This window comes from Protopterus annectens, chromosome 11.part0, assembly GCF_019279795.1.
Source record: "Protopterus annectens isolate FY-2018-M chromosome 11.part0, PAN1.0, whole genome shotgun sequence".
Taxonomy (NCBI): domain Eukaryota; kingdom Metazoa; phylum Chordata; order Ceratodontiformes; family Protopteridae; genus Protopterus; species Protopterus annectens.
This window is the reverse complement of record NC_056745.1, coordinates 1338374344-1338392155: the sequence shown is the minus strand read 5'-3', so window position 1 is coordinate 1338392155 and position 17812 is coordinate 1338374344. Positions and strand designations below refer to the sequence as shown.

The 17812-nt window shown below is 41.4% G+C and overlaps 1 protein-coding gene across 1 annotated transcript in view; it reads left to right on the top strand.

The window, feature by feature from the left end:
- SBF1 (SET binding factor 1) overlaps positions 1–17812 on the top strand; it is a gene marked incomplete in the record, with an annotated part of 3250730 nt that overhangs the window by 2409722 nt on the left and 823196 nt on the right. The window contains 1 exon segment of the mRNA XM_044088658.1: positions 338–412. Coding sequence (XP_043944593.1) covers positions 338–412 — 75 coding nt within the window.

Sequence of the window (17812 nt, the reverse complement as noted above, 5' to 3'; positions counted from 1 at the left end):
GTGATTTTAAATGACTCATCTGAATATTCATAATGAGTTAATTATAGAATGTGAGTTGATCTACTCATTTCTCATGTGGTTAAGTCATTCAGCTATGCCTATTGACAGCAGTGCATGAGACATGGTAAGTCTGTGTTGGTCTCCATGCATCAAGTTATTCAAGGAGGATCATGACAAAATATATCCTACAGGAAAATTTATATCTAGAAATAAATATTTATAGATCATTGTGATATGTTTTGGGGATTCCTTATAGCTGTCACTTCCCTACATTATGATGTGGAGATTTTTTCCTAACTGTAAGTAAGAAACTCATTTTTATCCTATACCATCTCAGTACTAGGTCACAGAGATAGGGTCATCACTCTCTCCAGCCATAAATCATCAGTGAAAGGACAAGGCTCTCCAAGAGGTATAGTATTTTCAAGTACCAGCTTTGTCCTAACCTTATGACTGATCAGTGCACCACTTCCTACCTCTACTGACATCACTTCCTTTTCTAATCCACATCTTTTTTTTACTTAAATCACTTAACTAACCTGGTCTTCTAACATTTTTTCACTACAGAAATGAAATGGCTGAAAAGGTGTGATACAGCTGTGGTCTGGTTTGTGCACAGCTTTTCAGATAACTTGATACCATTTCATTTGAGCAGAGTTTTTAACTAACTACATTTTTGGTGCAATGCTCTAGGGTAGTCTGCATGTGTTGCAGTTCATTATTTTGATGTATTTTTGCTTAAATTAGAAAAGCTTTTTGTATTGTCTTTCTGTGGGTATTTGTGCTCAGGATTGTTATAGTAAGGCATTTATAGCCTTTACTTCACATTTTGCAAAATCAAGCTTAACTTAGAGTGGGCATTACTGTTAAAAAAAAAAAAAAAAAAAAAAAAGAGTTGAGTTGATCTTAGAATTATTATTTAAAATAGGGGTGGAATTGGTAAATAAAGTCGCTTTCATAGTTGAGCTCGATTTGGCAAAGTATGACTGAGCTTTTGAATGTTTTTCTTTTTCAGTAGAACCATGCATGTGGTGTAGACATGTTTGTATTTGGCAGGATAGGTGTTATTGAGGAATGTGTCCCATACAGGCACATTGAGGCCTACTACTGAAAATGAGTGTCTCCTAAACTCTGTAAGACCCAACATTCAGTAGCACCTATGCTGCAGTGTATTCTTGAAATTCTTATTTTTTAACCAACAGTGCTAATTTGATGGAATAGTAATGTTCAAATTAAAGTATGATTGTTTGTATTGTTATTTTTGGTGTGGCGTACTTCCTGTGGTGTGCTGGTACATTTGTCTGCATGATTTAATGTGGATTGCCAGCAATAATGTATGAATGCAGATTCTTCATGTGGAAGTGGTGGAAGTGCCTACTCTGAAGCAGTTCTTAAAAAATATATGCATGATGAAGAAGATATACATTTGTGGACAGAGTGATGATTGTAGACAGCATGATTTAATTCACCTTTTATCTGGCCCAGGTTGTAGGAAGTAACTAGCTTGGCAGATGGTCTTTGAGGTATGGATTCCACCAGTAACACCAAAAACAGCTTGAATGTCTCTGGGTAAAATTGTGTGCCTCACATTTATGTTTTCAGAATAAATATATGACTCGGGGTAGCTTTGAAAGAAAGCAGGAGGTGGGATGGTGTTGGCACTAAGTGGCTGGTTAACAAGATAAGGCATGATAGTAGTTTTCAGCATTTATTGTATTTAAGATTATCTGATGGTAAGGGATATTTTGAGCACTTTACTTTTTTCATCACCAGTTCATGTGGAAGATGTATATCCACCTTGTATAGTAGTAAGTGCATATAACTTGTTTAGACAATTGAGTATTATCATAGTCTATTCAGCCCTTTGTTTGTTGCATAGCAATGCATTCTGTGTGGTTGTTTTTTTTATCTTGCAAGCAGAGTCCTCTGAACCATGCTTTTATACAGAGTCTTCTTTTTCTTAACATTATTTGATTTTGCATGTTGTGTTCTAGAAGCTTGCCCTGGCTGTTGTGTATGAATTTATTTATGATCTTCTTTTGGATATCCCCTTGACATGTTTAGATGCCAGCGTCACACGTTATAAGTAAGCTGAAATTTGAAATGAATCTTGTAACCTAGTCATTGCGGTGGTGAATTGTAGATGTACTTTATACATGTAGCAAATCTAAATTAGACTCCGTCTCCATTTACATTCTTTTTTACTGTAATCAAGTTAAAGCTCTACCGTTTGCTCAGATATACTTTTCTAGGAATTACATTCATAATACTAGCGATCCAAAAGTGTACTGATCAGCTCAGTGAAGTTTTATGGTTGATGTTAGAAGGTTAACCAACACAAGAATACTACAGTTTTTTTTTTTTTTTTAGCACACCCTCACAGTAGGGAACTGTGCCCTTCCCAGCTTACATATACTCTTCTTTTAGACTGAGCAAACTCAGGGAAAAGGATATGTCTCTTCCCTGAGGTCGTACCACTCCTAAGTATACTTTAATATGGAGCTACCGTTGCTTAACCATTTAGTTTCATTTCTTCATGTGATCATCTGACATTCACATCTTTGACATTAGAAGTGAACCTCCTTTTCTAAAGAGGTAAAACTTAGACCATTCACAAACTAACAGGTCTTTATTTGAATTTCAGCATCCATCAAACAAGTAGCATCTTCTGTACAGCATTTTATAAGAAATTTTCTAATGAATGCTTCCCTTCTTTTTTTCCAGCTCCATTTTCTGCTTCATCCTTTCGGGCCATCCCAGTGCCCCTGTCCTTTACTGTGTCTGTCTGCTGCTCTTTACCTGCCCCAGACATTTTCTTCTTTGAGTGAGCGGGGGGACGGGGGGCAGTGTGGATTTTAAGGTTTCCTGGGGCAGTGGTAACATCTGCTTGTGCTGTTGAGGGATGTCATGTTATGACATACCCTTGTTTGCCCTTCTCTCCCCTCCCCTATATTTGTCGACAGTGTGTCTGAGGACTCTTCCCTTCTGTGGACCACCACTTCCCTCAGGAATGGTCTGTGAATGCCCTGTCTACTGGTGCCTCAGACACCAAAGCCACTAATCCAACCTGGGTGACCTGGGATGTAGTTAGGTCTTTATCCCTCTATATCATGGTGCTGACCTGAGACCACCCCCTTCTTTGGCTCCCCTCTGAATGTCAGCAGAAAATATCTTTGGAAGGGATTAAGTCCAGTTTGTCTCAGTTCTTTTCACCAGTTTGAAATAGCTATTTGGCCACTGTTGTGCAGCAGCAAGTATGTATTATTACTAGTATTCTGTGGCTCAGTTTGCAAATTAAGTGATTGGTAGAAGTCTGTGAAAAGAGTACTTTGTTCAAATCTACTCAGGACTGTATTGTTGTCTAGCATTTAAAACAGAGGATTAAGGTAATCCACTGTTAATGAGTTACTTGTGGTACAGAGTTTGATTCCCTCAACCTTCATTTACCTTCTATGTGACCTTGAGCAAGTCACTTAACCAGGCAGTGCTGTAGGGTAATTGGGAATTTGGGCTTAATGGTCCTCCCTTGGACTGCATGCCTAATAACTACCTGTGAACCGTCTACTATGAACTGATATAGCTAGCATATTGCCTTGAGGCCTACCTAAATTACAAGTGTTTTTTTTTTCTTTTACATTTATAAATGGAGAAGAGGGAGGTCTACCCCCCCCCCACAGAATAACATGACCCTAATATTGCAAGTGGGTGGCGAGGTGGGAGGAGGTGGCTGACCAAATAAGAACTTGGTATATGATTATAATTGGGGAGAGGTTTATATGCAAGTTGTTAGCATGTTTTTTATTATTTAGAACTGGAAAAGACATGAGTGGCTACACTGTGTATGCAGAAGTACAAGCCTAGCATTACATATGTTTGTGTCAAACTATTCTGGACACGTGATGATATCACTTCAACAATAGGTGAGTAAGGAAAGAGGGAAGAATCTACTCTAGACATAACTGTGATTTTATATTTTTGGGTTGGATGAGGTCACTGGTGTTGGCACAGGCATGATCCTAACATTACTGCTTCATGGTGGGTGGTAACCCTAGACAAAAATATATTCAGAATGGATCCTTTACTTACATTCTTTCACTGCCCATTGTCTACTGCAATATGTGATAAAAGACTTCAGCTGAATGAAACAACTTCAGTAGTAGCTTCAGTGTATGCCATTTTGTTGAGCTGATGAAGACTGAAGCCCAAGAAGCTCCATGCACTTCGTTGAGCAGCTCTGATTGCTGAATAATGCATCAATGATTATACATAGTGAATATTTACCAAGTTTTTAGCTGATGTTATGTATGTGAGATTGCCAGTCACACTGATTACTAACCTGAGAAACCTCATCCCATCCATTTGTTAACAAACATGTACAATTTCTGGTGCTCAGCAACGACTGCCAGTATGGCTGCTGACTGAACAGTAGGTTGATTAGAGCTGTCTGAAAACTGAGGTACTACATATGAAAAAAAAGTCTACTGGCTAAAGGTTGTAATGCCTGGATGCTAATAAAGAAAATATTTGATATGATGTGTTTTTCATTTTTCCTCAACGTGTTGGTTATGGATCCAACTCGGCCACATACCAGAGACTTACAGATCCAACTGTTGAGCTCCTCCCTTTACCCACATTGCCCCAGTCAGCCTACAGTACCTCAAATCTTGTTTGCCCCCATCTGGCACAGATGCAGATGTTCTCTCAGAAGCTTGTTTCTAATTGTTGCAAGGTTTTGTAAGTGCCTATTTTTCAGAAAACAGTTTTATTCTAGTTTTTCTTCCTCCCTTTTTTTAAACACATTTCTTCAGTTTTTGTGTTTTTTTCTTTTTTTTTTTTTTTTTTGGGCGGCCGCAGTGGTGCAGCGGTTAGTGTTACCATCTCTCAGCAAGAGGTTCTCCAGTTCAATCCACTGCTGGGGTGCCTTCTGTGTGGAGTCTGCATGTCCTCTATGTGGTCGCGTGGGTTTCCTCCGGGTGCTCTGGTTTCCTCCCACATCGCAAATACATGCTGTAGGTGGATTAGATACTCTAAATTGGCCCTAGGTGTGAGTGTGTGTGCCTTCTGTGGAAGGTTGGGCGCCGGGCTGGCAACTCGACACCTTAAAAAAACTCCATTGCCAATCAATGAGCGGACAGGTGATCCGCTGTGGCGACCCCTAACTGGGAAAAGCCAAAAGGAGAAGAAGACTTTTATTCTAGTTTTTTTGGCTATCCTCCCTTTCTTTTTAACACATTTCTCCATTTTTTTTTTGTGTGGGTATGATAGGTCTTTTATCTTTCCTTCTTGGTAATTTCCATATGTACCATTGTTGGTGTCAGTCGTTACTTTTACATTCTTTCTTTATTTTCTTAACCATTATAGGGTACTGTTTTTGCCATTGCAGGTAGTTTACCTTTCTATTAGTGTGTGTGTGTGTGTGTGTGTGTGTGTGTGTGTGTGTGTGTGTATATATATATATATATATGTGTGTGTGTGTGTGTTTGTGTGTGTGTAGAAACAGAAGTTATTGTTTTCTCCTCTGCCCCCCCCCCCCCCACTGTTAATTATGGCAGCCTACTGGCTTTAGAAAGTGCACTTCATGTGGGCAGAAAATTCCTAATTCTGATGGCCACAGGGAGTACATTTATTGGCTATAAGCGGCACAGGTAAACACTGATTGCTCTGTGCCGGTTTTAACTCCAGAGTGAGGTCAGATAGAAGGACTAAACTGGTAGTAAAGGGATTCCTGCCTCCATCTTCATCAGGTGCTCAAGCCCCCAGCAAACATCCAAAAACTACTTCAGATTCTTGTAAGAGATTCCCCTCCCCCCCACCCGCTCTCCTAAGATCTTGGCTCCCAATCATGGCTTCGTAGCAGCCTCCTCAGAAGATCCCAAGAACTTCGGATCCAATCTCATTGGATCCCAAATGCTCGGATCCAGCCATTACTGTTATAAAGTCTCTTCAAACTCATTCACCCAGGTTCACAGTTGAACCTATATCTCCTCGGCTCCATTCCCTGTTTTTACAAACTATCCTGAGGATAGACTTGAGACCATAGTCCACAACCTTGTACATTAGATCTTCCAGAAGTCTTTTCTAGGCAGATGAGGATAGGATGATGAGGAAATTTCACAGAGTTCAAATTCAGATGGGGTTATTCGGTCTCTTTCTTGCATCAGATCTGTGAGCCTTCCCTCCACTTCCCAAGTAGTGATTTTATCCTTCTTTAGTCCATTCCACGGTTTCAAACCTTCAGATCTGAGAGCCCTGAGAGTGTCAATGTTAGATCTGAAGGCACTAAAGAAAAATATCACCAGTGCAGACTGAATATCCAGATAGAAAAAATAAATATTCATAAAAAAACAACTAGACAACCATGGCTGAATTTATTCCACTTTAATAAAAACAGTACTTTGAAAAAATATAGGACAAGTGCTTTAGCATAAAACAAATACTTCCTCAGATCCTCATATTTAACAAGAACAGTACATACTATATTTATAATACAAACTGACCAATCACAATAATGAAAAATGGAGCCAAAATGACATCGCCATTAGTAGGAGGATATTCCATCTCAAATCATTTGTGCTTGTGATTCTTTAACTTCCGGGCGGGTTTAATACTAACACAATTGTTAAGGCCAGGAAATCTGTGTGCTTGCATCCTTAAGATCCATTTTAACTCATTCTGTTCCAAGTGGTTGTTCACATCACCTCCTCTCAGAGTTTTATGTATACACTGTAACAGCCTAAATGTAAATTGGTGTTTAGGAAACTCTAGCTGATGTTTAGCTAGTGCATTTTTAATGTCTCCCTTCCTTCTATCTGAGAGGTATTCAAGTACTCTATCTCTTAATTTTTGGATAGTTTTGCTCACTTAAAAACATGGGCAAGAGTCACATGTAGCCAAATATACCAAATGCGTAGTTATGCAGTCAGCATAGAATCTGGGTTGGAAATCAAAATCTAGGGTAGAATGTTTCAATTACTTGTTCCTTGCTCAACACTTTACATACAGAACAGTGCCTACAAGGGTATGTCCCTAGTCTTTGATCTTTGTTCTTCTTTACTTTCTTGTCATTGCATAATAGTTGTTTTAAATTCTATTTCTATATGAAAAAAATGGTGGTGTTCCAACAAAATTGACAATTTTGTTATCCAGTGTTAAAAGATGCCAATGTTTCTGTATTATATCTCTTACAGTCTTATTGTTGCTAGTATAGTTGGTCACAAAGGAAGTGGGGCATCTACCTTTATTATTCGTAACATTTCTTCTAGGCATATAGGTTCTATATTTCGTATCATTTACATTATTTGTTACCATTCCCTGTTGATCATTATCAAGGCATTTTACATTGGGCCCATGAGTAGTAGGTCCAGAGGCATTGTCTTGACTCCCTAATGTCATTAAACGTAGCGCTCTAACTGTAGCACTATCATACCCTCTATCAATAAACCTATAAACCTCCTTTCCAGGGTATCTAACTCTGTCTCAAGGTCAGTTTCGTTATTACAAATTCTTTTTACCCTCAGAAATTGACTTAACTATACTAGAAAATACATGCCCTGGATGCATGCTGTCTCTAGATAGGAGACCATTTCTCCAACAAGGTTTCCTATACAGAGTCGTATTGATTCCACTGGCACCATTCTTCATGAGTGTAACATCCAGAAATTCCACTTATTCATCAGAGCGTGTAACTGTAAACTTCAAAAAATTCTTAGTGGAAATATTCAACAAATAATGAAAGAGACGTAGCGTTCCCCTGCCAAAGTATAAAGACTTCATCCACAAAATGCCTATATAATTTGATGCCTCTACTCAAAGCACTATTGTACAAATGGTTACATTCCCAAAAATACATAGCCAAATTCGCGTACGAATTGGCACATGGGTTGCCCATCGCTACACCCCATTTCTGAAGGTATAGTTGTTGTTCAAACATGAACACATTATTATGCAAAATTAATTCTAGTAATGTGGAAACTAAGCCAGTATTACAATGGGATTCATGTTCATCTTTACCAAGTATGTATCTGATCGCCTCCATCCCATAATCATTGGGTATGGAGGTGAAAAGGCTTTTAACATCCATTGTAACCATTAGTAAAGAAGTAACATCATTCATATCAGTAAATTAATAAATCATGTAGGAAATGTGTAGTATCTTTCAGGATGGTGCCAAAGGAGAATGCTACAGGACTTAATTGGCCCTCAACATAGATGGAGAGGGGTTTAGTTACCCAACCCCCTCCAGCTACTATAGGTCTCATTGGTAGAGTGGTTAATGACTTATGTATCTTCGGCTGTCCCTTAATAACAGGTATCTTAGGAGAAGGTACATGAAAAAACTGATAAAGCCCTTCATTAATTTCTCTGCTCATAAGTAGATCATGCAGACATTCTCCCACATAGTTAACAATCGTTCTATGTTGTGGCCAATCTATCAAGCAATAAGTTTCAACATTATTCATTAAGTCAAAAATTGCATGCAAATAGTCATTGGTATTCATTACAGTGATCGCACCACCTTTATCGGATGGTCTAATGGTCAGTTCTGTATTATGTATCAAGTTTTGCAAAGCTTGATGTTTATTAATATTGAGGTTATAAAATCTGATCTGATATTGTTAATCCTCGTTCATTCCTTACGCATGGATATCGGTTCCGAGCTCGGAACCGAGCCGGCCATTTTCTAAGCTCGCATCAGCTTCAAACTCTCGAGCTAAACTCTTACCCTCAGTCCCCCTCTCCCTGTTACCCCAAATTTCGTTTGCAGCGTTGCCATTCGGTTGTGTCAAGCTACTTCTCTTGAGCTAAGTACAGTCAATTGTTTAATAGCTTTACAGATTACTTTTCTGTCAGAAAAGTTAATATTTTATTGTTTCTTACCCTCTCACATCTAACGTTTATAATTTCTTCAGGTTTTTCTGCTTTTTCTTTACTACTTTTACTATGAGGTATTCTCTCTTTACCATCGTTGGTAATCTTTTTCCCTTTTTCTCTCATACCTTTGGGTACTCTCTTGTACCATTGTTGGTACTTTTCTATTAATTAATTTGCTGTCATTGCAGATAAAAAATGTAGTCCAGGGTTTAAGTGGTGTTCTGGTTGTGGACACAAACTGCCTACTTCTGATGCACACTCTTTGTGTGTTTATTGTTTGGGAGCTTCCCATTTATCTGTTGACCCACCCTGTGCTATTTGTGAGAACTTTTCTAATAGAACCTTGTTGGAAAGGAAAAACAAGCTGATACTGAAGGGACTTCTAAAATCTCCTTTTTCAGAGGCTATTTCTGGGTCTGAGGTCTCAACCCCTCCTAGAGCCCATAAGAAAACCTTGGATGTTCCTACTAAGGCTAAACCTTTGCCTTCGTCCCCGGCTGGGGACTCCTGCCAACCAAAACCTAAAAAGGCTAAAGTTTTGGCTCCGGAGCTGTCTGTCAGCCCCAGTGCTTTTGATGCCTAGACCTTCGGCACCGAGGCCTTTGGCTCCATTAGTGATTTCGACTCCATCTTCTCCTGCAGCCTTCTATATATCGGCACAGAGGGGCTCCTCAGTTCAGACCATTACCACTGTATCGGCACCGACCATTAAGTTGGCCCCGAGATCTTTCTTGGAACAGACGCCTTTATTGTTGACTCCAGTTTTGTTGGTTCCATCTTCGGCACCAACAACCACTTCGGCACTGATCCCTGTGTCGTTGCAGACAATGACCTCGGCACAGATAACTTCGGTGCAGACAACAGTAGTCCAGTCTCTCTCGGCACCGTTGTCCTTGGTGCGGTCAGATGAGATGGGCACCGAGTCTCCCTCTTCTGTGGACAGGCCTGTCTCTCCCTCAGTCTCCGTGAGGTCCACTAGAAGCCTTTCCAAACATGATGTGTTGCGTCTTGTGGACCAGGTACTCTTGGCCAGAGGTATCCCACCCCTCAGGAACTATCCTTCCTTGGGAGGTGATCACCTATCTCCAAAGACCCCTTCTTCTTCTCCTCCTTCATTGCCTTTGAAGTCCATGGATGTAGCACAGTCTTCCCCTTCTGTGGTTCCCTTTATGGATCGCATTAAGGAACCGCAGTTGCCTTCATGGCAGGAAAGTTTTGCTACGACCCAGGATGTCAGCTGTGACACGCATAGCTTGCTGTTCCACAGCCATCCAGGGAGTCCGGATCAGCAGGCTGAGCCACTTAGGGGAGGGATGACCCCTGTCCTAAATATACACTCTTCTTCGGGTGGACCAGCCTTACAACTGATGGAGAAGGCTTTTGCTGCTGCTGGTGATTCCGGACTGTCTATAACGCCTCCCTCCTCTGGTACACTGGTTTCACAAGTGGCATCTAGCGGACACCGGGTGCAAGGGCCGCAGGACATATTCCCTCAGGAATCCCCTTTTCCACTGTCTTCTCCAGCTTCTCCCACTGAGGAGGTCCTCCGGAAAAGTTAGTGTAAGAGGAAACACATGGATTCCACAGAGTAGTCCCTCACCGAAGACACAGATTTTGATGAGGGGGGAGGATACCCTCGGTCACCCTCTGAGGGTATCCTTTGGTGATATCCTCAAAATCCTGAAACGGAGAGGTGACTAGCAGTCCTCTAATCCGACCTCTGAGGAATCTGTGTTCCTGCAGGCCTTTCATGCCCGGCCCCCTACCTCCTGGTTTACTCCACCTGCCGATTAACTTGTCCAGCTCATCGTGCAGCGTGCTTGTAAGGCTCCTGATACCATTGAAGCTATTCCCCTGAGGCCAAATAAGATCTTGTCCCCTCCTGCTTCGGATCCCCATTGGTCCAAAGGTCTTCCTGTGGATGCTTTGGTGGTGGCGGCCACAACAAAAAAGGATCTGGCAGAAGAAGAAAGCCAGACTGTCCATCCACCTAACAAAGAGTCCCGGGCCCTGGACAGGATAGGGAAGCACACCTTTGCTATCAGGTCCCTGAATTATATGGTACATTTTACCAGGCTTCAAAGGGATCTGGTTTCTGAGCTCTCTAAAACCTTGGCTGATGCCGTGTCTGATGAGGTCCATGACAAAATGGCCTCTCAGCTGGCCACCATTGAATCTATGTCTAACTCCTCTATGCGACTGATATCTCACGCATCAGAAGGAGCAGCTAGAGCAGTGGGTTCAGCTGCGGTCTTGAGACGACACGCCTGGATGCGCTTGTGCAACTTCACGGAACCCTTTAAGTCTTCTTTTCTTATTGCCCCCATTGAGGCCTCCTCGTTGTTTGGGCCCAAAGTTAAAAGCACACTGTCCAGATGTGAACAGGATGGTTAGACCCTTTCTGCCATATGTGTTTGTTATTCTTTCCCTCAACGTGCTTTCTCCCGAAGCCAAAAGAGTGGGAAGATATGGTTCAAGAAATCTCAGGGTCCTGTCCGTGACACACAGGCCGAGTTCTCCCCCAGAGGCAGAGGGGGAAACTCACAGGGAAGACTCTCCTTTTGGGGCAGAGGAGGTCCGCGTAACCAGGGTTCCAGGGATTTTTTTCCCTGATCAGTCCTACCAGCGCTCCTGAAGAGCGGCCCAACTCCTTTCCTCTGGAGGTGGTTGGGGGACATTTCTTCTTGTACCCTTCTACCTGGCTAACCATCACCACCGATTCTGGGTACAAAGGATTATAACCAGAGGTTATCATATCCCCTTCGATCTTTGTCCCGTCCCTTTGAAAAATCTTCCCGACGTTCCACCCAGTCAAAGGGAAGAAGCAGCACTAGAGATAGAAAAGCTGCTAAGAAAGAGTCTCATCCAAATATTCCCTCCAGACCAGATAGGATCCCAATTCTACTCAAGACTATTTTTGGTGCCAAAGAAAACCGGGGACTGGAGACCATATTTTGGATCTCAGTGTATTGAACAAGTTTGTGAGAGTACAAAAATTCCTGATGGCCACAATACAGTCTATCCTTCCGCTTTTGGAAAAAGACAATTGGATATCCTCTATAGATCTTGAAGATGCGTACTACCACATAAAGGTAGACAGGCCATAAAGAAGATTTCTGTGCGGGAGCCAGTCACTGCCAGTTCAGAGTACTGCCCTTCGGACTCTCTACAGCCCCCAGAGTGTTCACAAAGTGCATGGCAGTTGTCACCGCTCACTTGCGACTGTAAGGATTCCAGGTGTTTCCATACCTAGACGACTGGCTCATTTCCGCCCCCACCAGACATCTACTGGAAAAAGCCCTGGCATACTCTCTCCTTGCTGCTTAAAGGCTAGGCATAACCATAAACTGGCAGAAATCCAATCTCACCCCATCTCATTCTACAGAATTCATGGGGGTTATCTTGGACACAAAAAACTGCAGAGCTTCTATTCCAGAGCACAGAAGTCTAAGGATAAAGCAACAACTAATTCCAATCCTTTCAAAGGAAAGTCCATGGTTCACTCGGTTCTACAGCTGTTGGATTCCATGGCAGCCTCCATCACCATTGTTCCCTTGGCCAGGTTTCACATGAGGCTTCTACAATGGCTACTGCTCACCCAATGGTATCCTTTTCAGCATCCTCTTTCAGCCATGATTCGAGTAACCCGCAGGTGCAAACAGGATTTAAATTGGTGGATGACACACAATCTCTCACAATGGTCTCGCCCCTTCTCCCCCCAGCAACCCAAGGCCACAGTGACCATGGATGCCTCCCTGATGGGGTGGGGGTGGGGGGGCTATGTCAGTGACAGACAGTCCAAGGCACTTGGTCCGAACTGGAGGCTCATCTGCATATAAATGTTCTAGAGCTGAGGGCGGTACTTCTGGCGTTGCAAGCATTCCATCCCCTGCTGCCTTCTGAGACAATTGCGATTCAAACAGACAACATGGCGGTGTTCTGGTACATCAATAAGCAAGATGGAATCAAATCTTATCCCCTTTGTTGAGAGGCCATGAGGATATGGCAATGGGCAATGACTACCAACCGTTTTCTTCTAGCAACGCACGTTCCCAGGAGTTCCAGCGTGATAGCAGACAGACTCAGCAGATGCATTCTTCAACCTCATGAGTGGTCCCTAAATCCCTTGATAGCGGCGGAGATCTTCCACCACTGGGGCCATCCTTGCTGCAACCTCTTTGCATCCTCGACCAACTACAAATGCAGCAACTACTTCGCCATGATTCCCCCTCCTGGACAGTCACCCAGGGACGCTGTAGTCCACAATTGGCCCTCGGGTCTTCTTTACGCATTTCCACCCTTTCCCCAGTTTCTGAAGAAAGCCTGTCGGTTGAAGAGCAAGGTGATCCTCATAGCACCATATTGGCCTCGACAGATTTGGTTCCCCTTCCTTTGGCCTCACCTACTAGATCGACCATGGATTCTCCATCCAACCCCGGAGTTGATCTCACACCCACAGAACCTGATTCATCCCACCTTGAACAGCCTGAAGCTTATGACTTAGCTACTCCAATTCCCTTGATTGCCAGGCAGAATGATCTTTCTTTACCAGTACGTTATATTCTTATAGCTTCTCACAAGTCTTCCACTAGAATTACTTATCTGAGCAAGTGGAAAAGATTTATCTTTTGGCTGAAAGATAAACAAGTAGACCCCTTTTCAGCACCAGTGTCGATAATACTAGACTATCTGGCTGACCTGTTTCAATTGTGTTTATCGGCCTCTACCATTAGAGTTCATTTGGCTGCAATTTCTAATTTTCATGAGGGTGTCCAAGATTCCTTTCTTATGTCCCATAAATTGTGCAAGACCTTCATAAAAGGTGTGAACCTATTCAAGCATGGGATTTATCATTTAGATCTACCCACCAAAACCTAATCACCATCCACAAACCCAAGCACCCAGCTAGTCAACTTCAGCTTTCCTTCACCTTAGCCAAAAAATGGAATGCTCTTCCCTCCACTCTTAGGACCTGTGATAACCTCGAAAACTTTAAAACTCTTCTTCATTCTCACCTTTACTCAAACAGGAAATTCAACTGTACTCTTCACCCTATACCTCTCTAGGTCTCCTCCACTTTTACTCCTGGTTAACCTCTCACCTAGCTAACCTTGCTCATTTGTATTATGTATATACAACTATACTGCAAAATCTAGCCTTATGCCATTTGCCTGTCTTTTACACCTAAACAAAATTATAATTGTTTGTTTATGAATGCTACCTGTTTGTCAGTAATGCAAAGTTTCTTCGTAATTATTCATGTAACTATGTATTGTTGGAGCTTTTCTCCCCAGGCCTTCACTGAAAATGGGCTCCCCGAACCCAGTGGAGACTGGAATAAATAATAAATAAATAAATTCGTTCTACAAGCTCTGACAATGTCACCTTTCGAACCAGCCTCTTCTTGCCACCTCAAGTATTTGTCATGGAAAACCTTGTTTTTGGTCGCTATTACTTCTGTCAGACGTATTTCTGAACTTCAGGCTTTATGTATCAAGAGTCCATACTTGATTTTTCATAGAGATAGAGTGTCTCTGAGAACTAATCCATCATTTCTGCCTAAAGTGATCTCTGAAATGTCCATTAATCAAGCCATTGAATTGCCAGTTTTCTTTCCCAATCATTCAAACAGAGGAGAGTATTGACTGCGTACCCTTGATATACACAGGCAAATCCATTTTTACTTAAACAGGACTAAACCCTTTTGTAAGTCTGACCATTTATTTTTGGCCTTTTCTGGACCTAGATTAGGATCTGCTGTTGCTAAGGTCACATTAGCTAGATGGTTGAAGGACTGTGTGACCTTTATTTATACACAACGTAATATCTCGTTGCCTACTACCATGGAAGCTCATTCAGCAAGGTCGGTGGCAACTTCTGCTGCCTTCCATGCCAGAGCTTCTTTACATGACATCTGTGCAGCTGCAACTTGGGCTACGCCTCATACCTTCATCAGTCATTACAAATTGGATTTGGCCTCCAGGGGAAGAGCATCTTTTGGTTCTATGGTGCTCAAGAATGTCCTTGCATGAGAGCCTCCCAGGAATAGAGGTAGCTGGGGACTCTGTCCCATTTGTAAGGAATGAACGAGGATTAACAATACCAGATAAAGAAGTTATGTCTTACCATAACATTCCATCTGTATTGTTGATCCTCGTTCAGTCATTACGACCTTCCCTCCTTCCCCCCTCCTGTAGTTTCTAGTGGGTCTCACTATCTGGTTCTCTTAGGTTATTTGACCAGAGGTAGCATGTACCTTCTTTGACTTGCAAACTCAGTCTGAGGTAACAGGGCAAGGGGGATTGTGAGTAAGAGTTTAGCTCGAGAGTTTGAAGCTAACGCGAGCTTGGAAAATGGCCGGCTCGGTTCCGAGTTCGGAACCTATACCCATGCGTAATGACTGAACGAGGATCAACAATACAGATGAAATGTTATGGTAAGACATAACTTCTTTTTTTCGTTTATCTTGATTTAAAATTTCAATAAAATCATGTTCACAAGCTTGTAAAGTCCTCTGTTTAGCACAGTTCTCTCATACTGGTCTAAATGATAGTTAGACAAATTCACTATTAAATTTGTAACGTTTCATCTTTCGTTGTGTCGGATCTCTCCTTGTAGATACCTTCCTCTTCTGTCTCCCCCTACTGTTTGAACACATGTACTGCGGTCTCTTTGACTGCACAGGAAGTGGTAAAAAATTTTCCACATCAAATGGACCAGTTTGTTTAGGTCTAGCACCCGTTGATGCATAGTTGTTGTGTTTTCGATTCCATAATTGCTGGTTAGGTGGAGTTATGATGTTATCATCTTGACTGATGCCCGCTTGATTAGTGTTGGTACTCTGTATCGAGACACAAGCCAACTCAGCTGTACTGTTGGCTGTGCCAAGTATGATGTTGGTCAAGGACGAGGGTGTATCAGGTAATCCCTCCTCTCTAGTTTCCAGCGTCGCTCTTACAGCTCTGCGGTGGTCACTATTCCTGACATCAGGGTGCTGCACGTTTGTATGTCTCGGCCATATTAACACATTACCTGACGAAAAATCGCCAAAATCTCTCTGCAATTTCTTCTGTTTTGTTTCTCCAAGTCTTGTTTCATATATGGTAACGTTAGAGTAAACATTGTCGATTCTACTATTATAAAGCTCACCCTTAAACGCATGAGTAGATCAGCATGTTGTTGTTCTGTTTGTGTTAACAGTTGATCTTCTAAGGGTTTGAAGTACTCTATCATTAACTTAATATAGTTGAAACCGCAGTCTAAATTTAGTTGCTGCCATCTCTTGAGGAGATCAGGATAGACCTCTCCACAGGTCGGCATGCATAAAATATGCATGCCTCTTGGTATAACACGAAAATGTAGGCATGGCTCCAAATGTAACCGTTGCCAAGTATATAGCGTTTAAGTTTATATAAGTCATTTTCTTGAGCTCTAAGATTTTTAGAGAAAGTCTCTTAACTCACCAGAGTCTTGTATTGTAGGCGATGCGTCTTGGCCAAAGGTTAATGTTAAAAGTGGATTATCTTGACATCTAATGATGTTATTCCATTTCTCTTGCATACGCTCCTTCGAGCCAGGTAGAGCTTCCTTGGAAGTTGAAGGAAGATTCCCATCAGCCTTGTGTAGGGGCTGGAGAACAAACCAACAACTAAAGAAAAAAAAACACCAGTGCAGACTAAATATCCAGATAGAAAAAAAAAAATCTTCATAAAAAAACAACCGGATAACCACGGTTGAATTTACTCCACTTTAATAAAAACAGTACTTCAAAAACATATAGGACAGGCGCTTTTGCATAAAACAAATGCTTCCTCAGATCCTCATATTTAACAAGAACAGTACATACTATATTTATAATACAAACTGACCAAATTGCAATAATGAAAAATGGAGCCAAAATGACATCACCATTAGTAAGAGGATATAGCATCTCAAATCATTTGTGCTTGTGATTCTTTGACTTCCGCCCCTTAAGGGTGGGTTTATTACCAACACAATTGTTAAGGCCAGAAAATCTGTGTGCTTGCATCCTTAAGATCCATTTTAACTCATTCTGTTCCAAGTAGTTCACATCACCTCCTCTCAGAGTTTTATGTATACACTGTAACATGCTAAATGTAAATTGGTATTTAGGAAACTCTAGCTGATGTTTAGCTAGTGAATTTTTAATATCTCCCTTCCTTCTATCTGAGAGGTGTTTAAGTACTCTATCTCTTAATTTTTGGATAGTTTTGCCCATGTAAAAACATGGGCAAGAGTCACATGTAGCCAAATATACCAAATGCGTAGTAGTGCAATCAGCATAGAATCTGGGTTGAAAATCAAAATCTAGGGTAGGATGTTCAAATACCTGTCCCTTGCTCAGCACTTTACATACAGAACAGTGCCTACAAGGGTATGTCCCTAGCCTTTGATCTTTGTTCTTCATTACTTTCTTGTCATTGCATAATAGTTGTTTTAAATTCTGACTATTTCTACATGAAAAAACTGGTGGTGTTCCAACAAAATTGACAATTTTGTTATCCAGTGTTAAAAGATGCCAATGTTTCTGTATTATATCTCTTGCATTCTTATTGTGGCTAGTATAGTTGGTCACAAAGGAAGTGGGGCGTCTACCTGAAATATATACTACACATTTCCTACATGATTTATTAATTTACTGATATGAATGGTTACCTCTTTACTAATGGTTACAATGGATGTTAAAAACCTTTTCACCTCCATACCCAATGATTATGGGGTGTAGGCGATCAGATATACATATTTGGTAAAGATGAACATGAATCAGATGGTGGTAATGGCTTAGTTTCCACATTACTAGATTTAATTTTGCATAATAATGTGTTCATGTTTGAAGGACAACTATTCCTTCAGAAATGGGGTGTCTCGATGGGCACCCCATGTGCCAATTCATACGCAAATTTGGTTATGTATTTTTTGG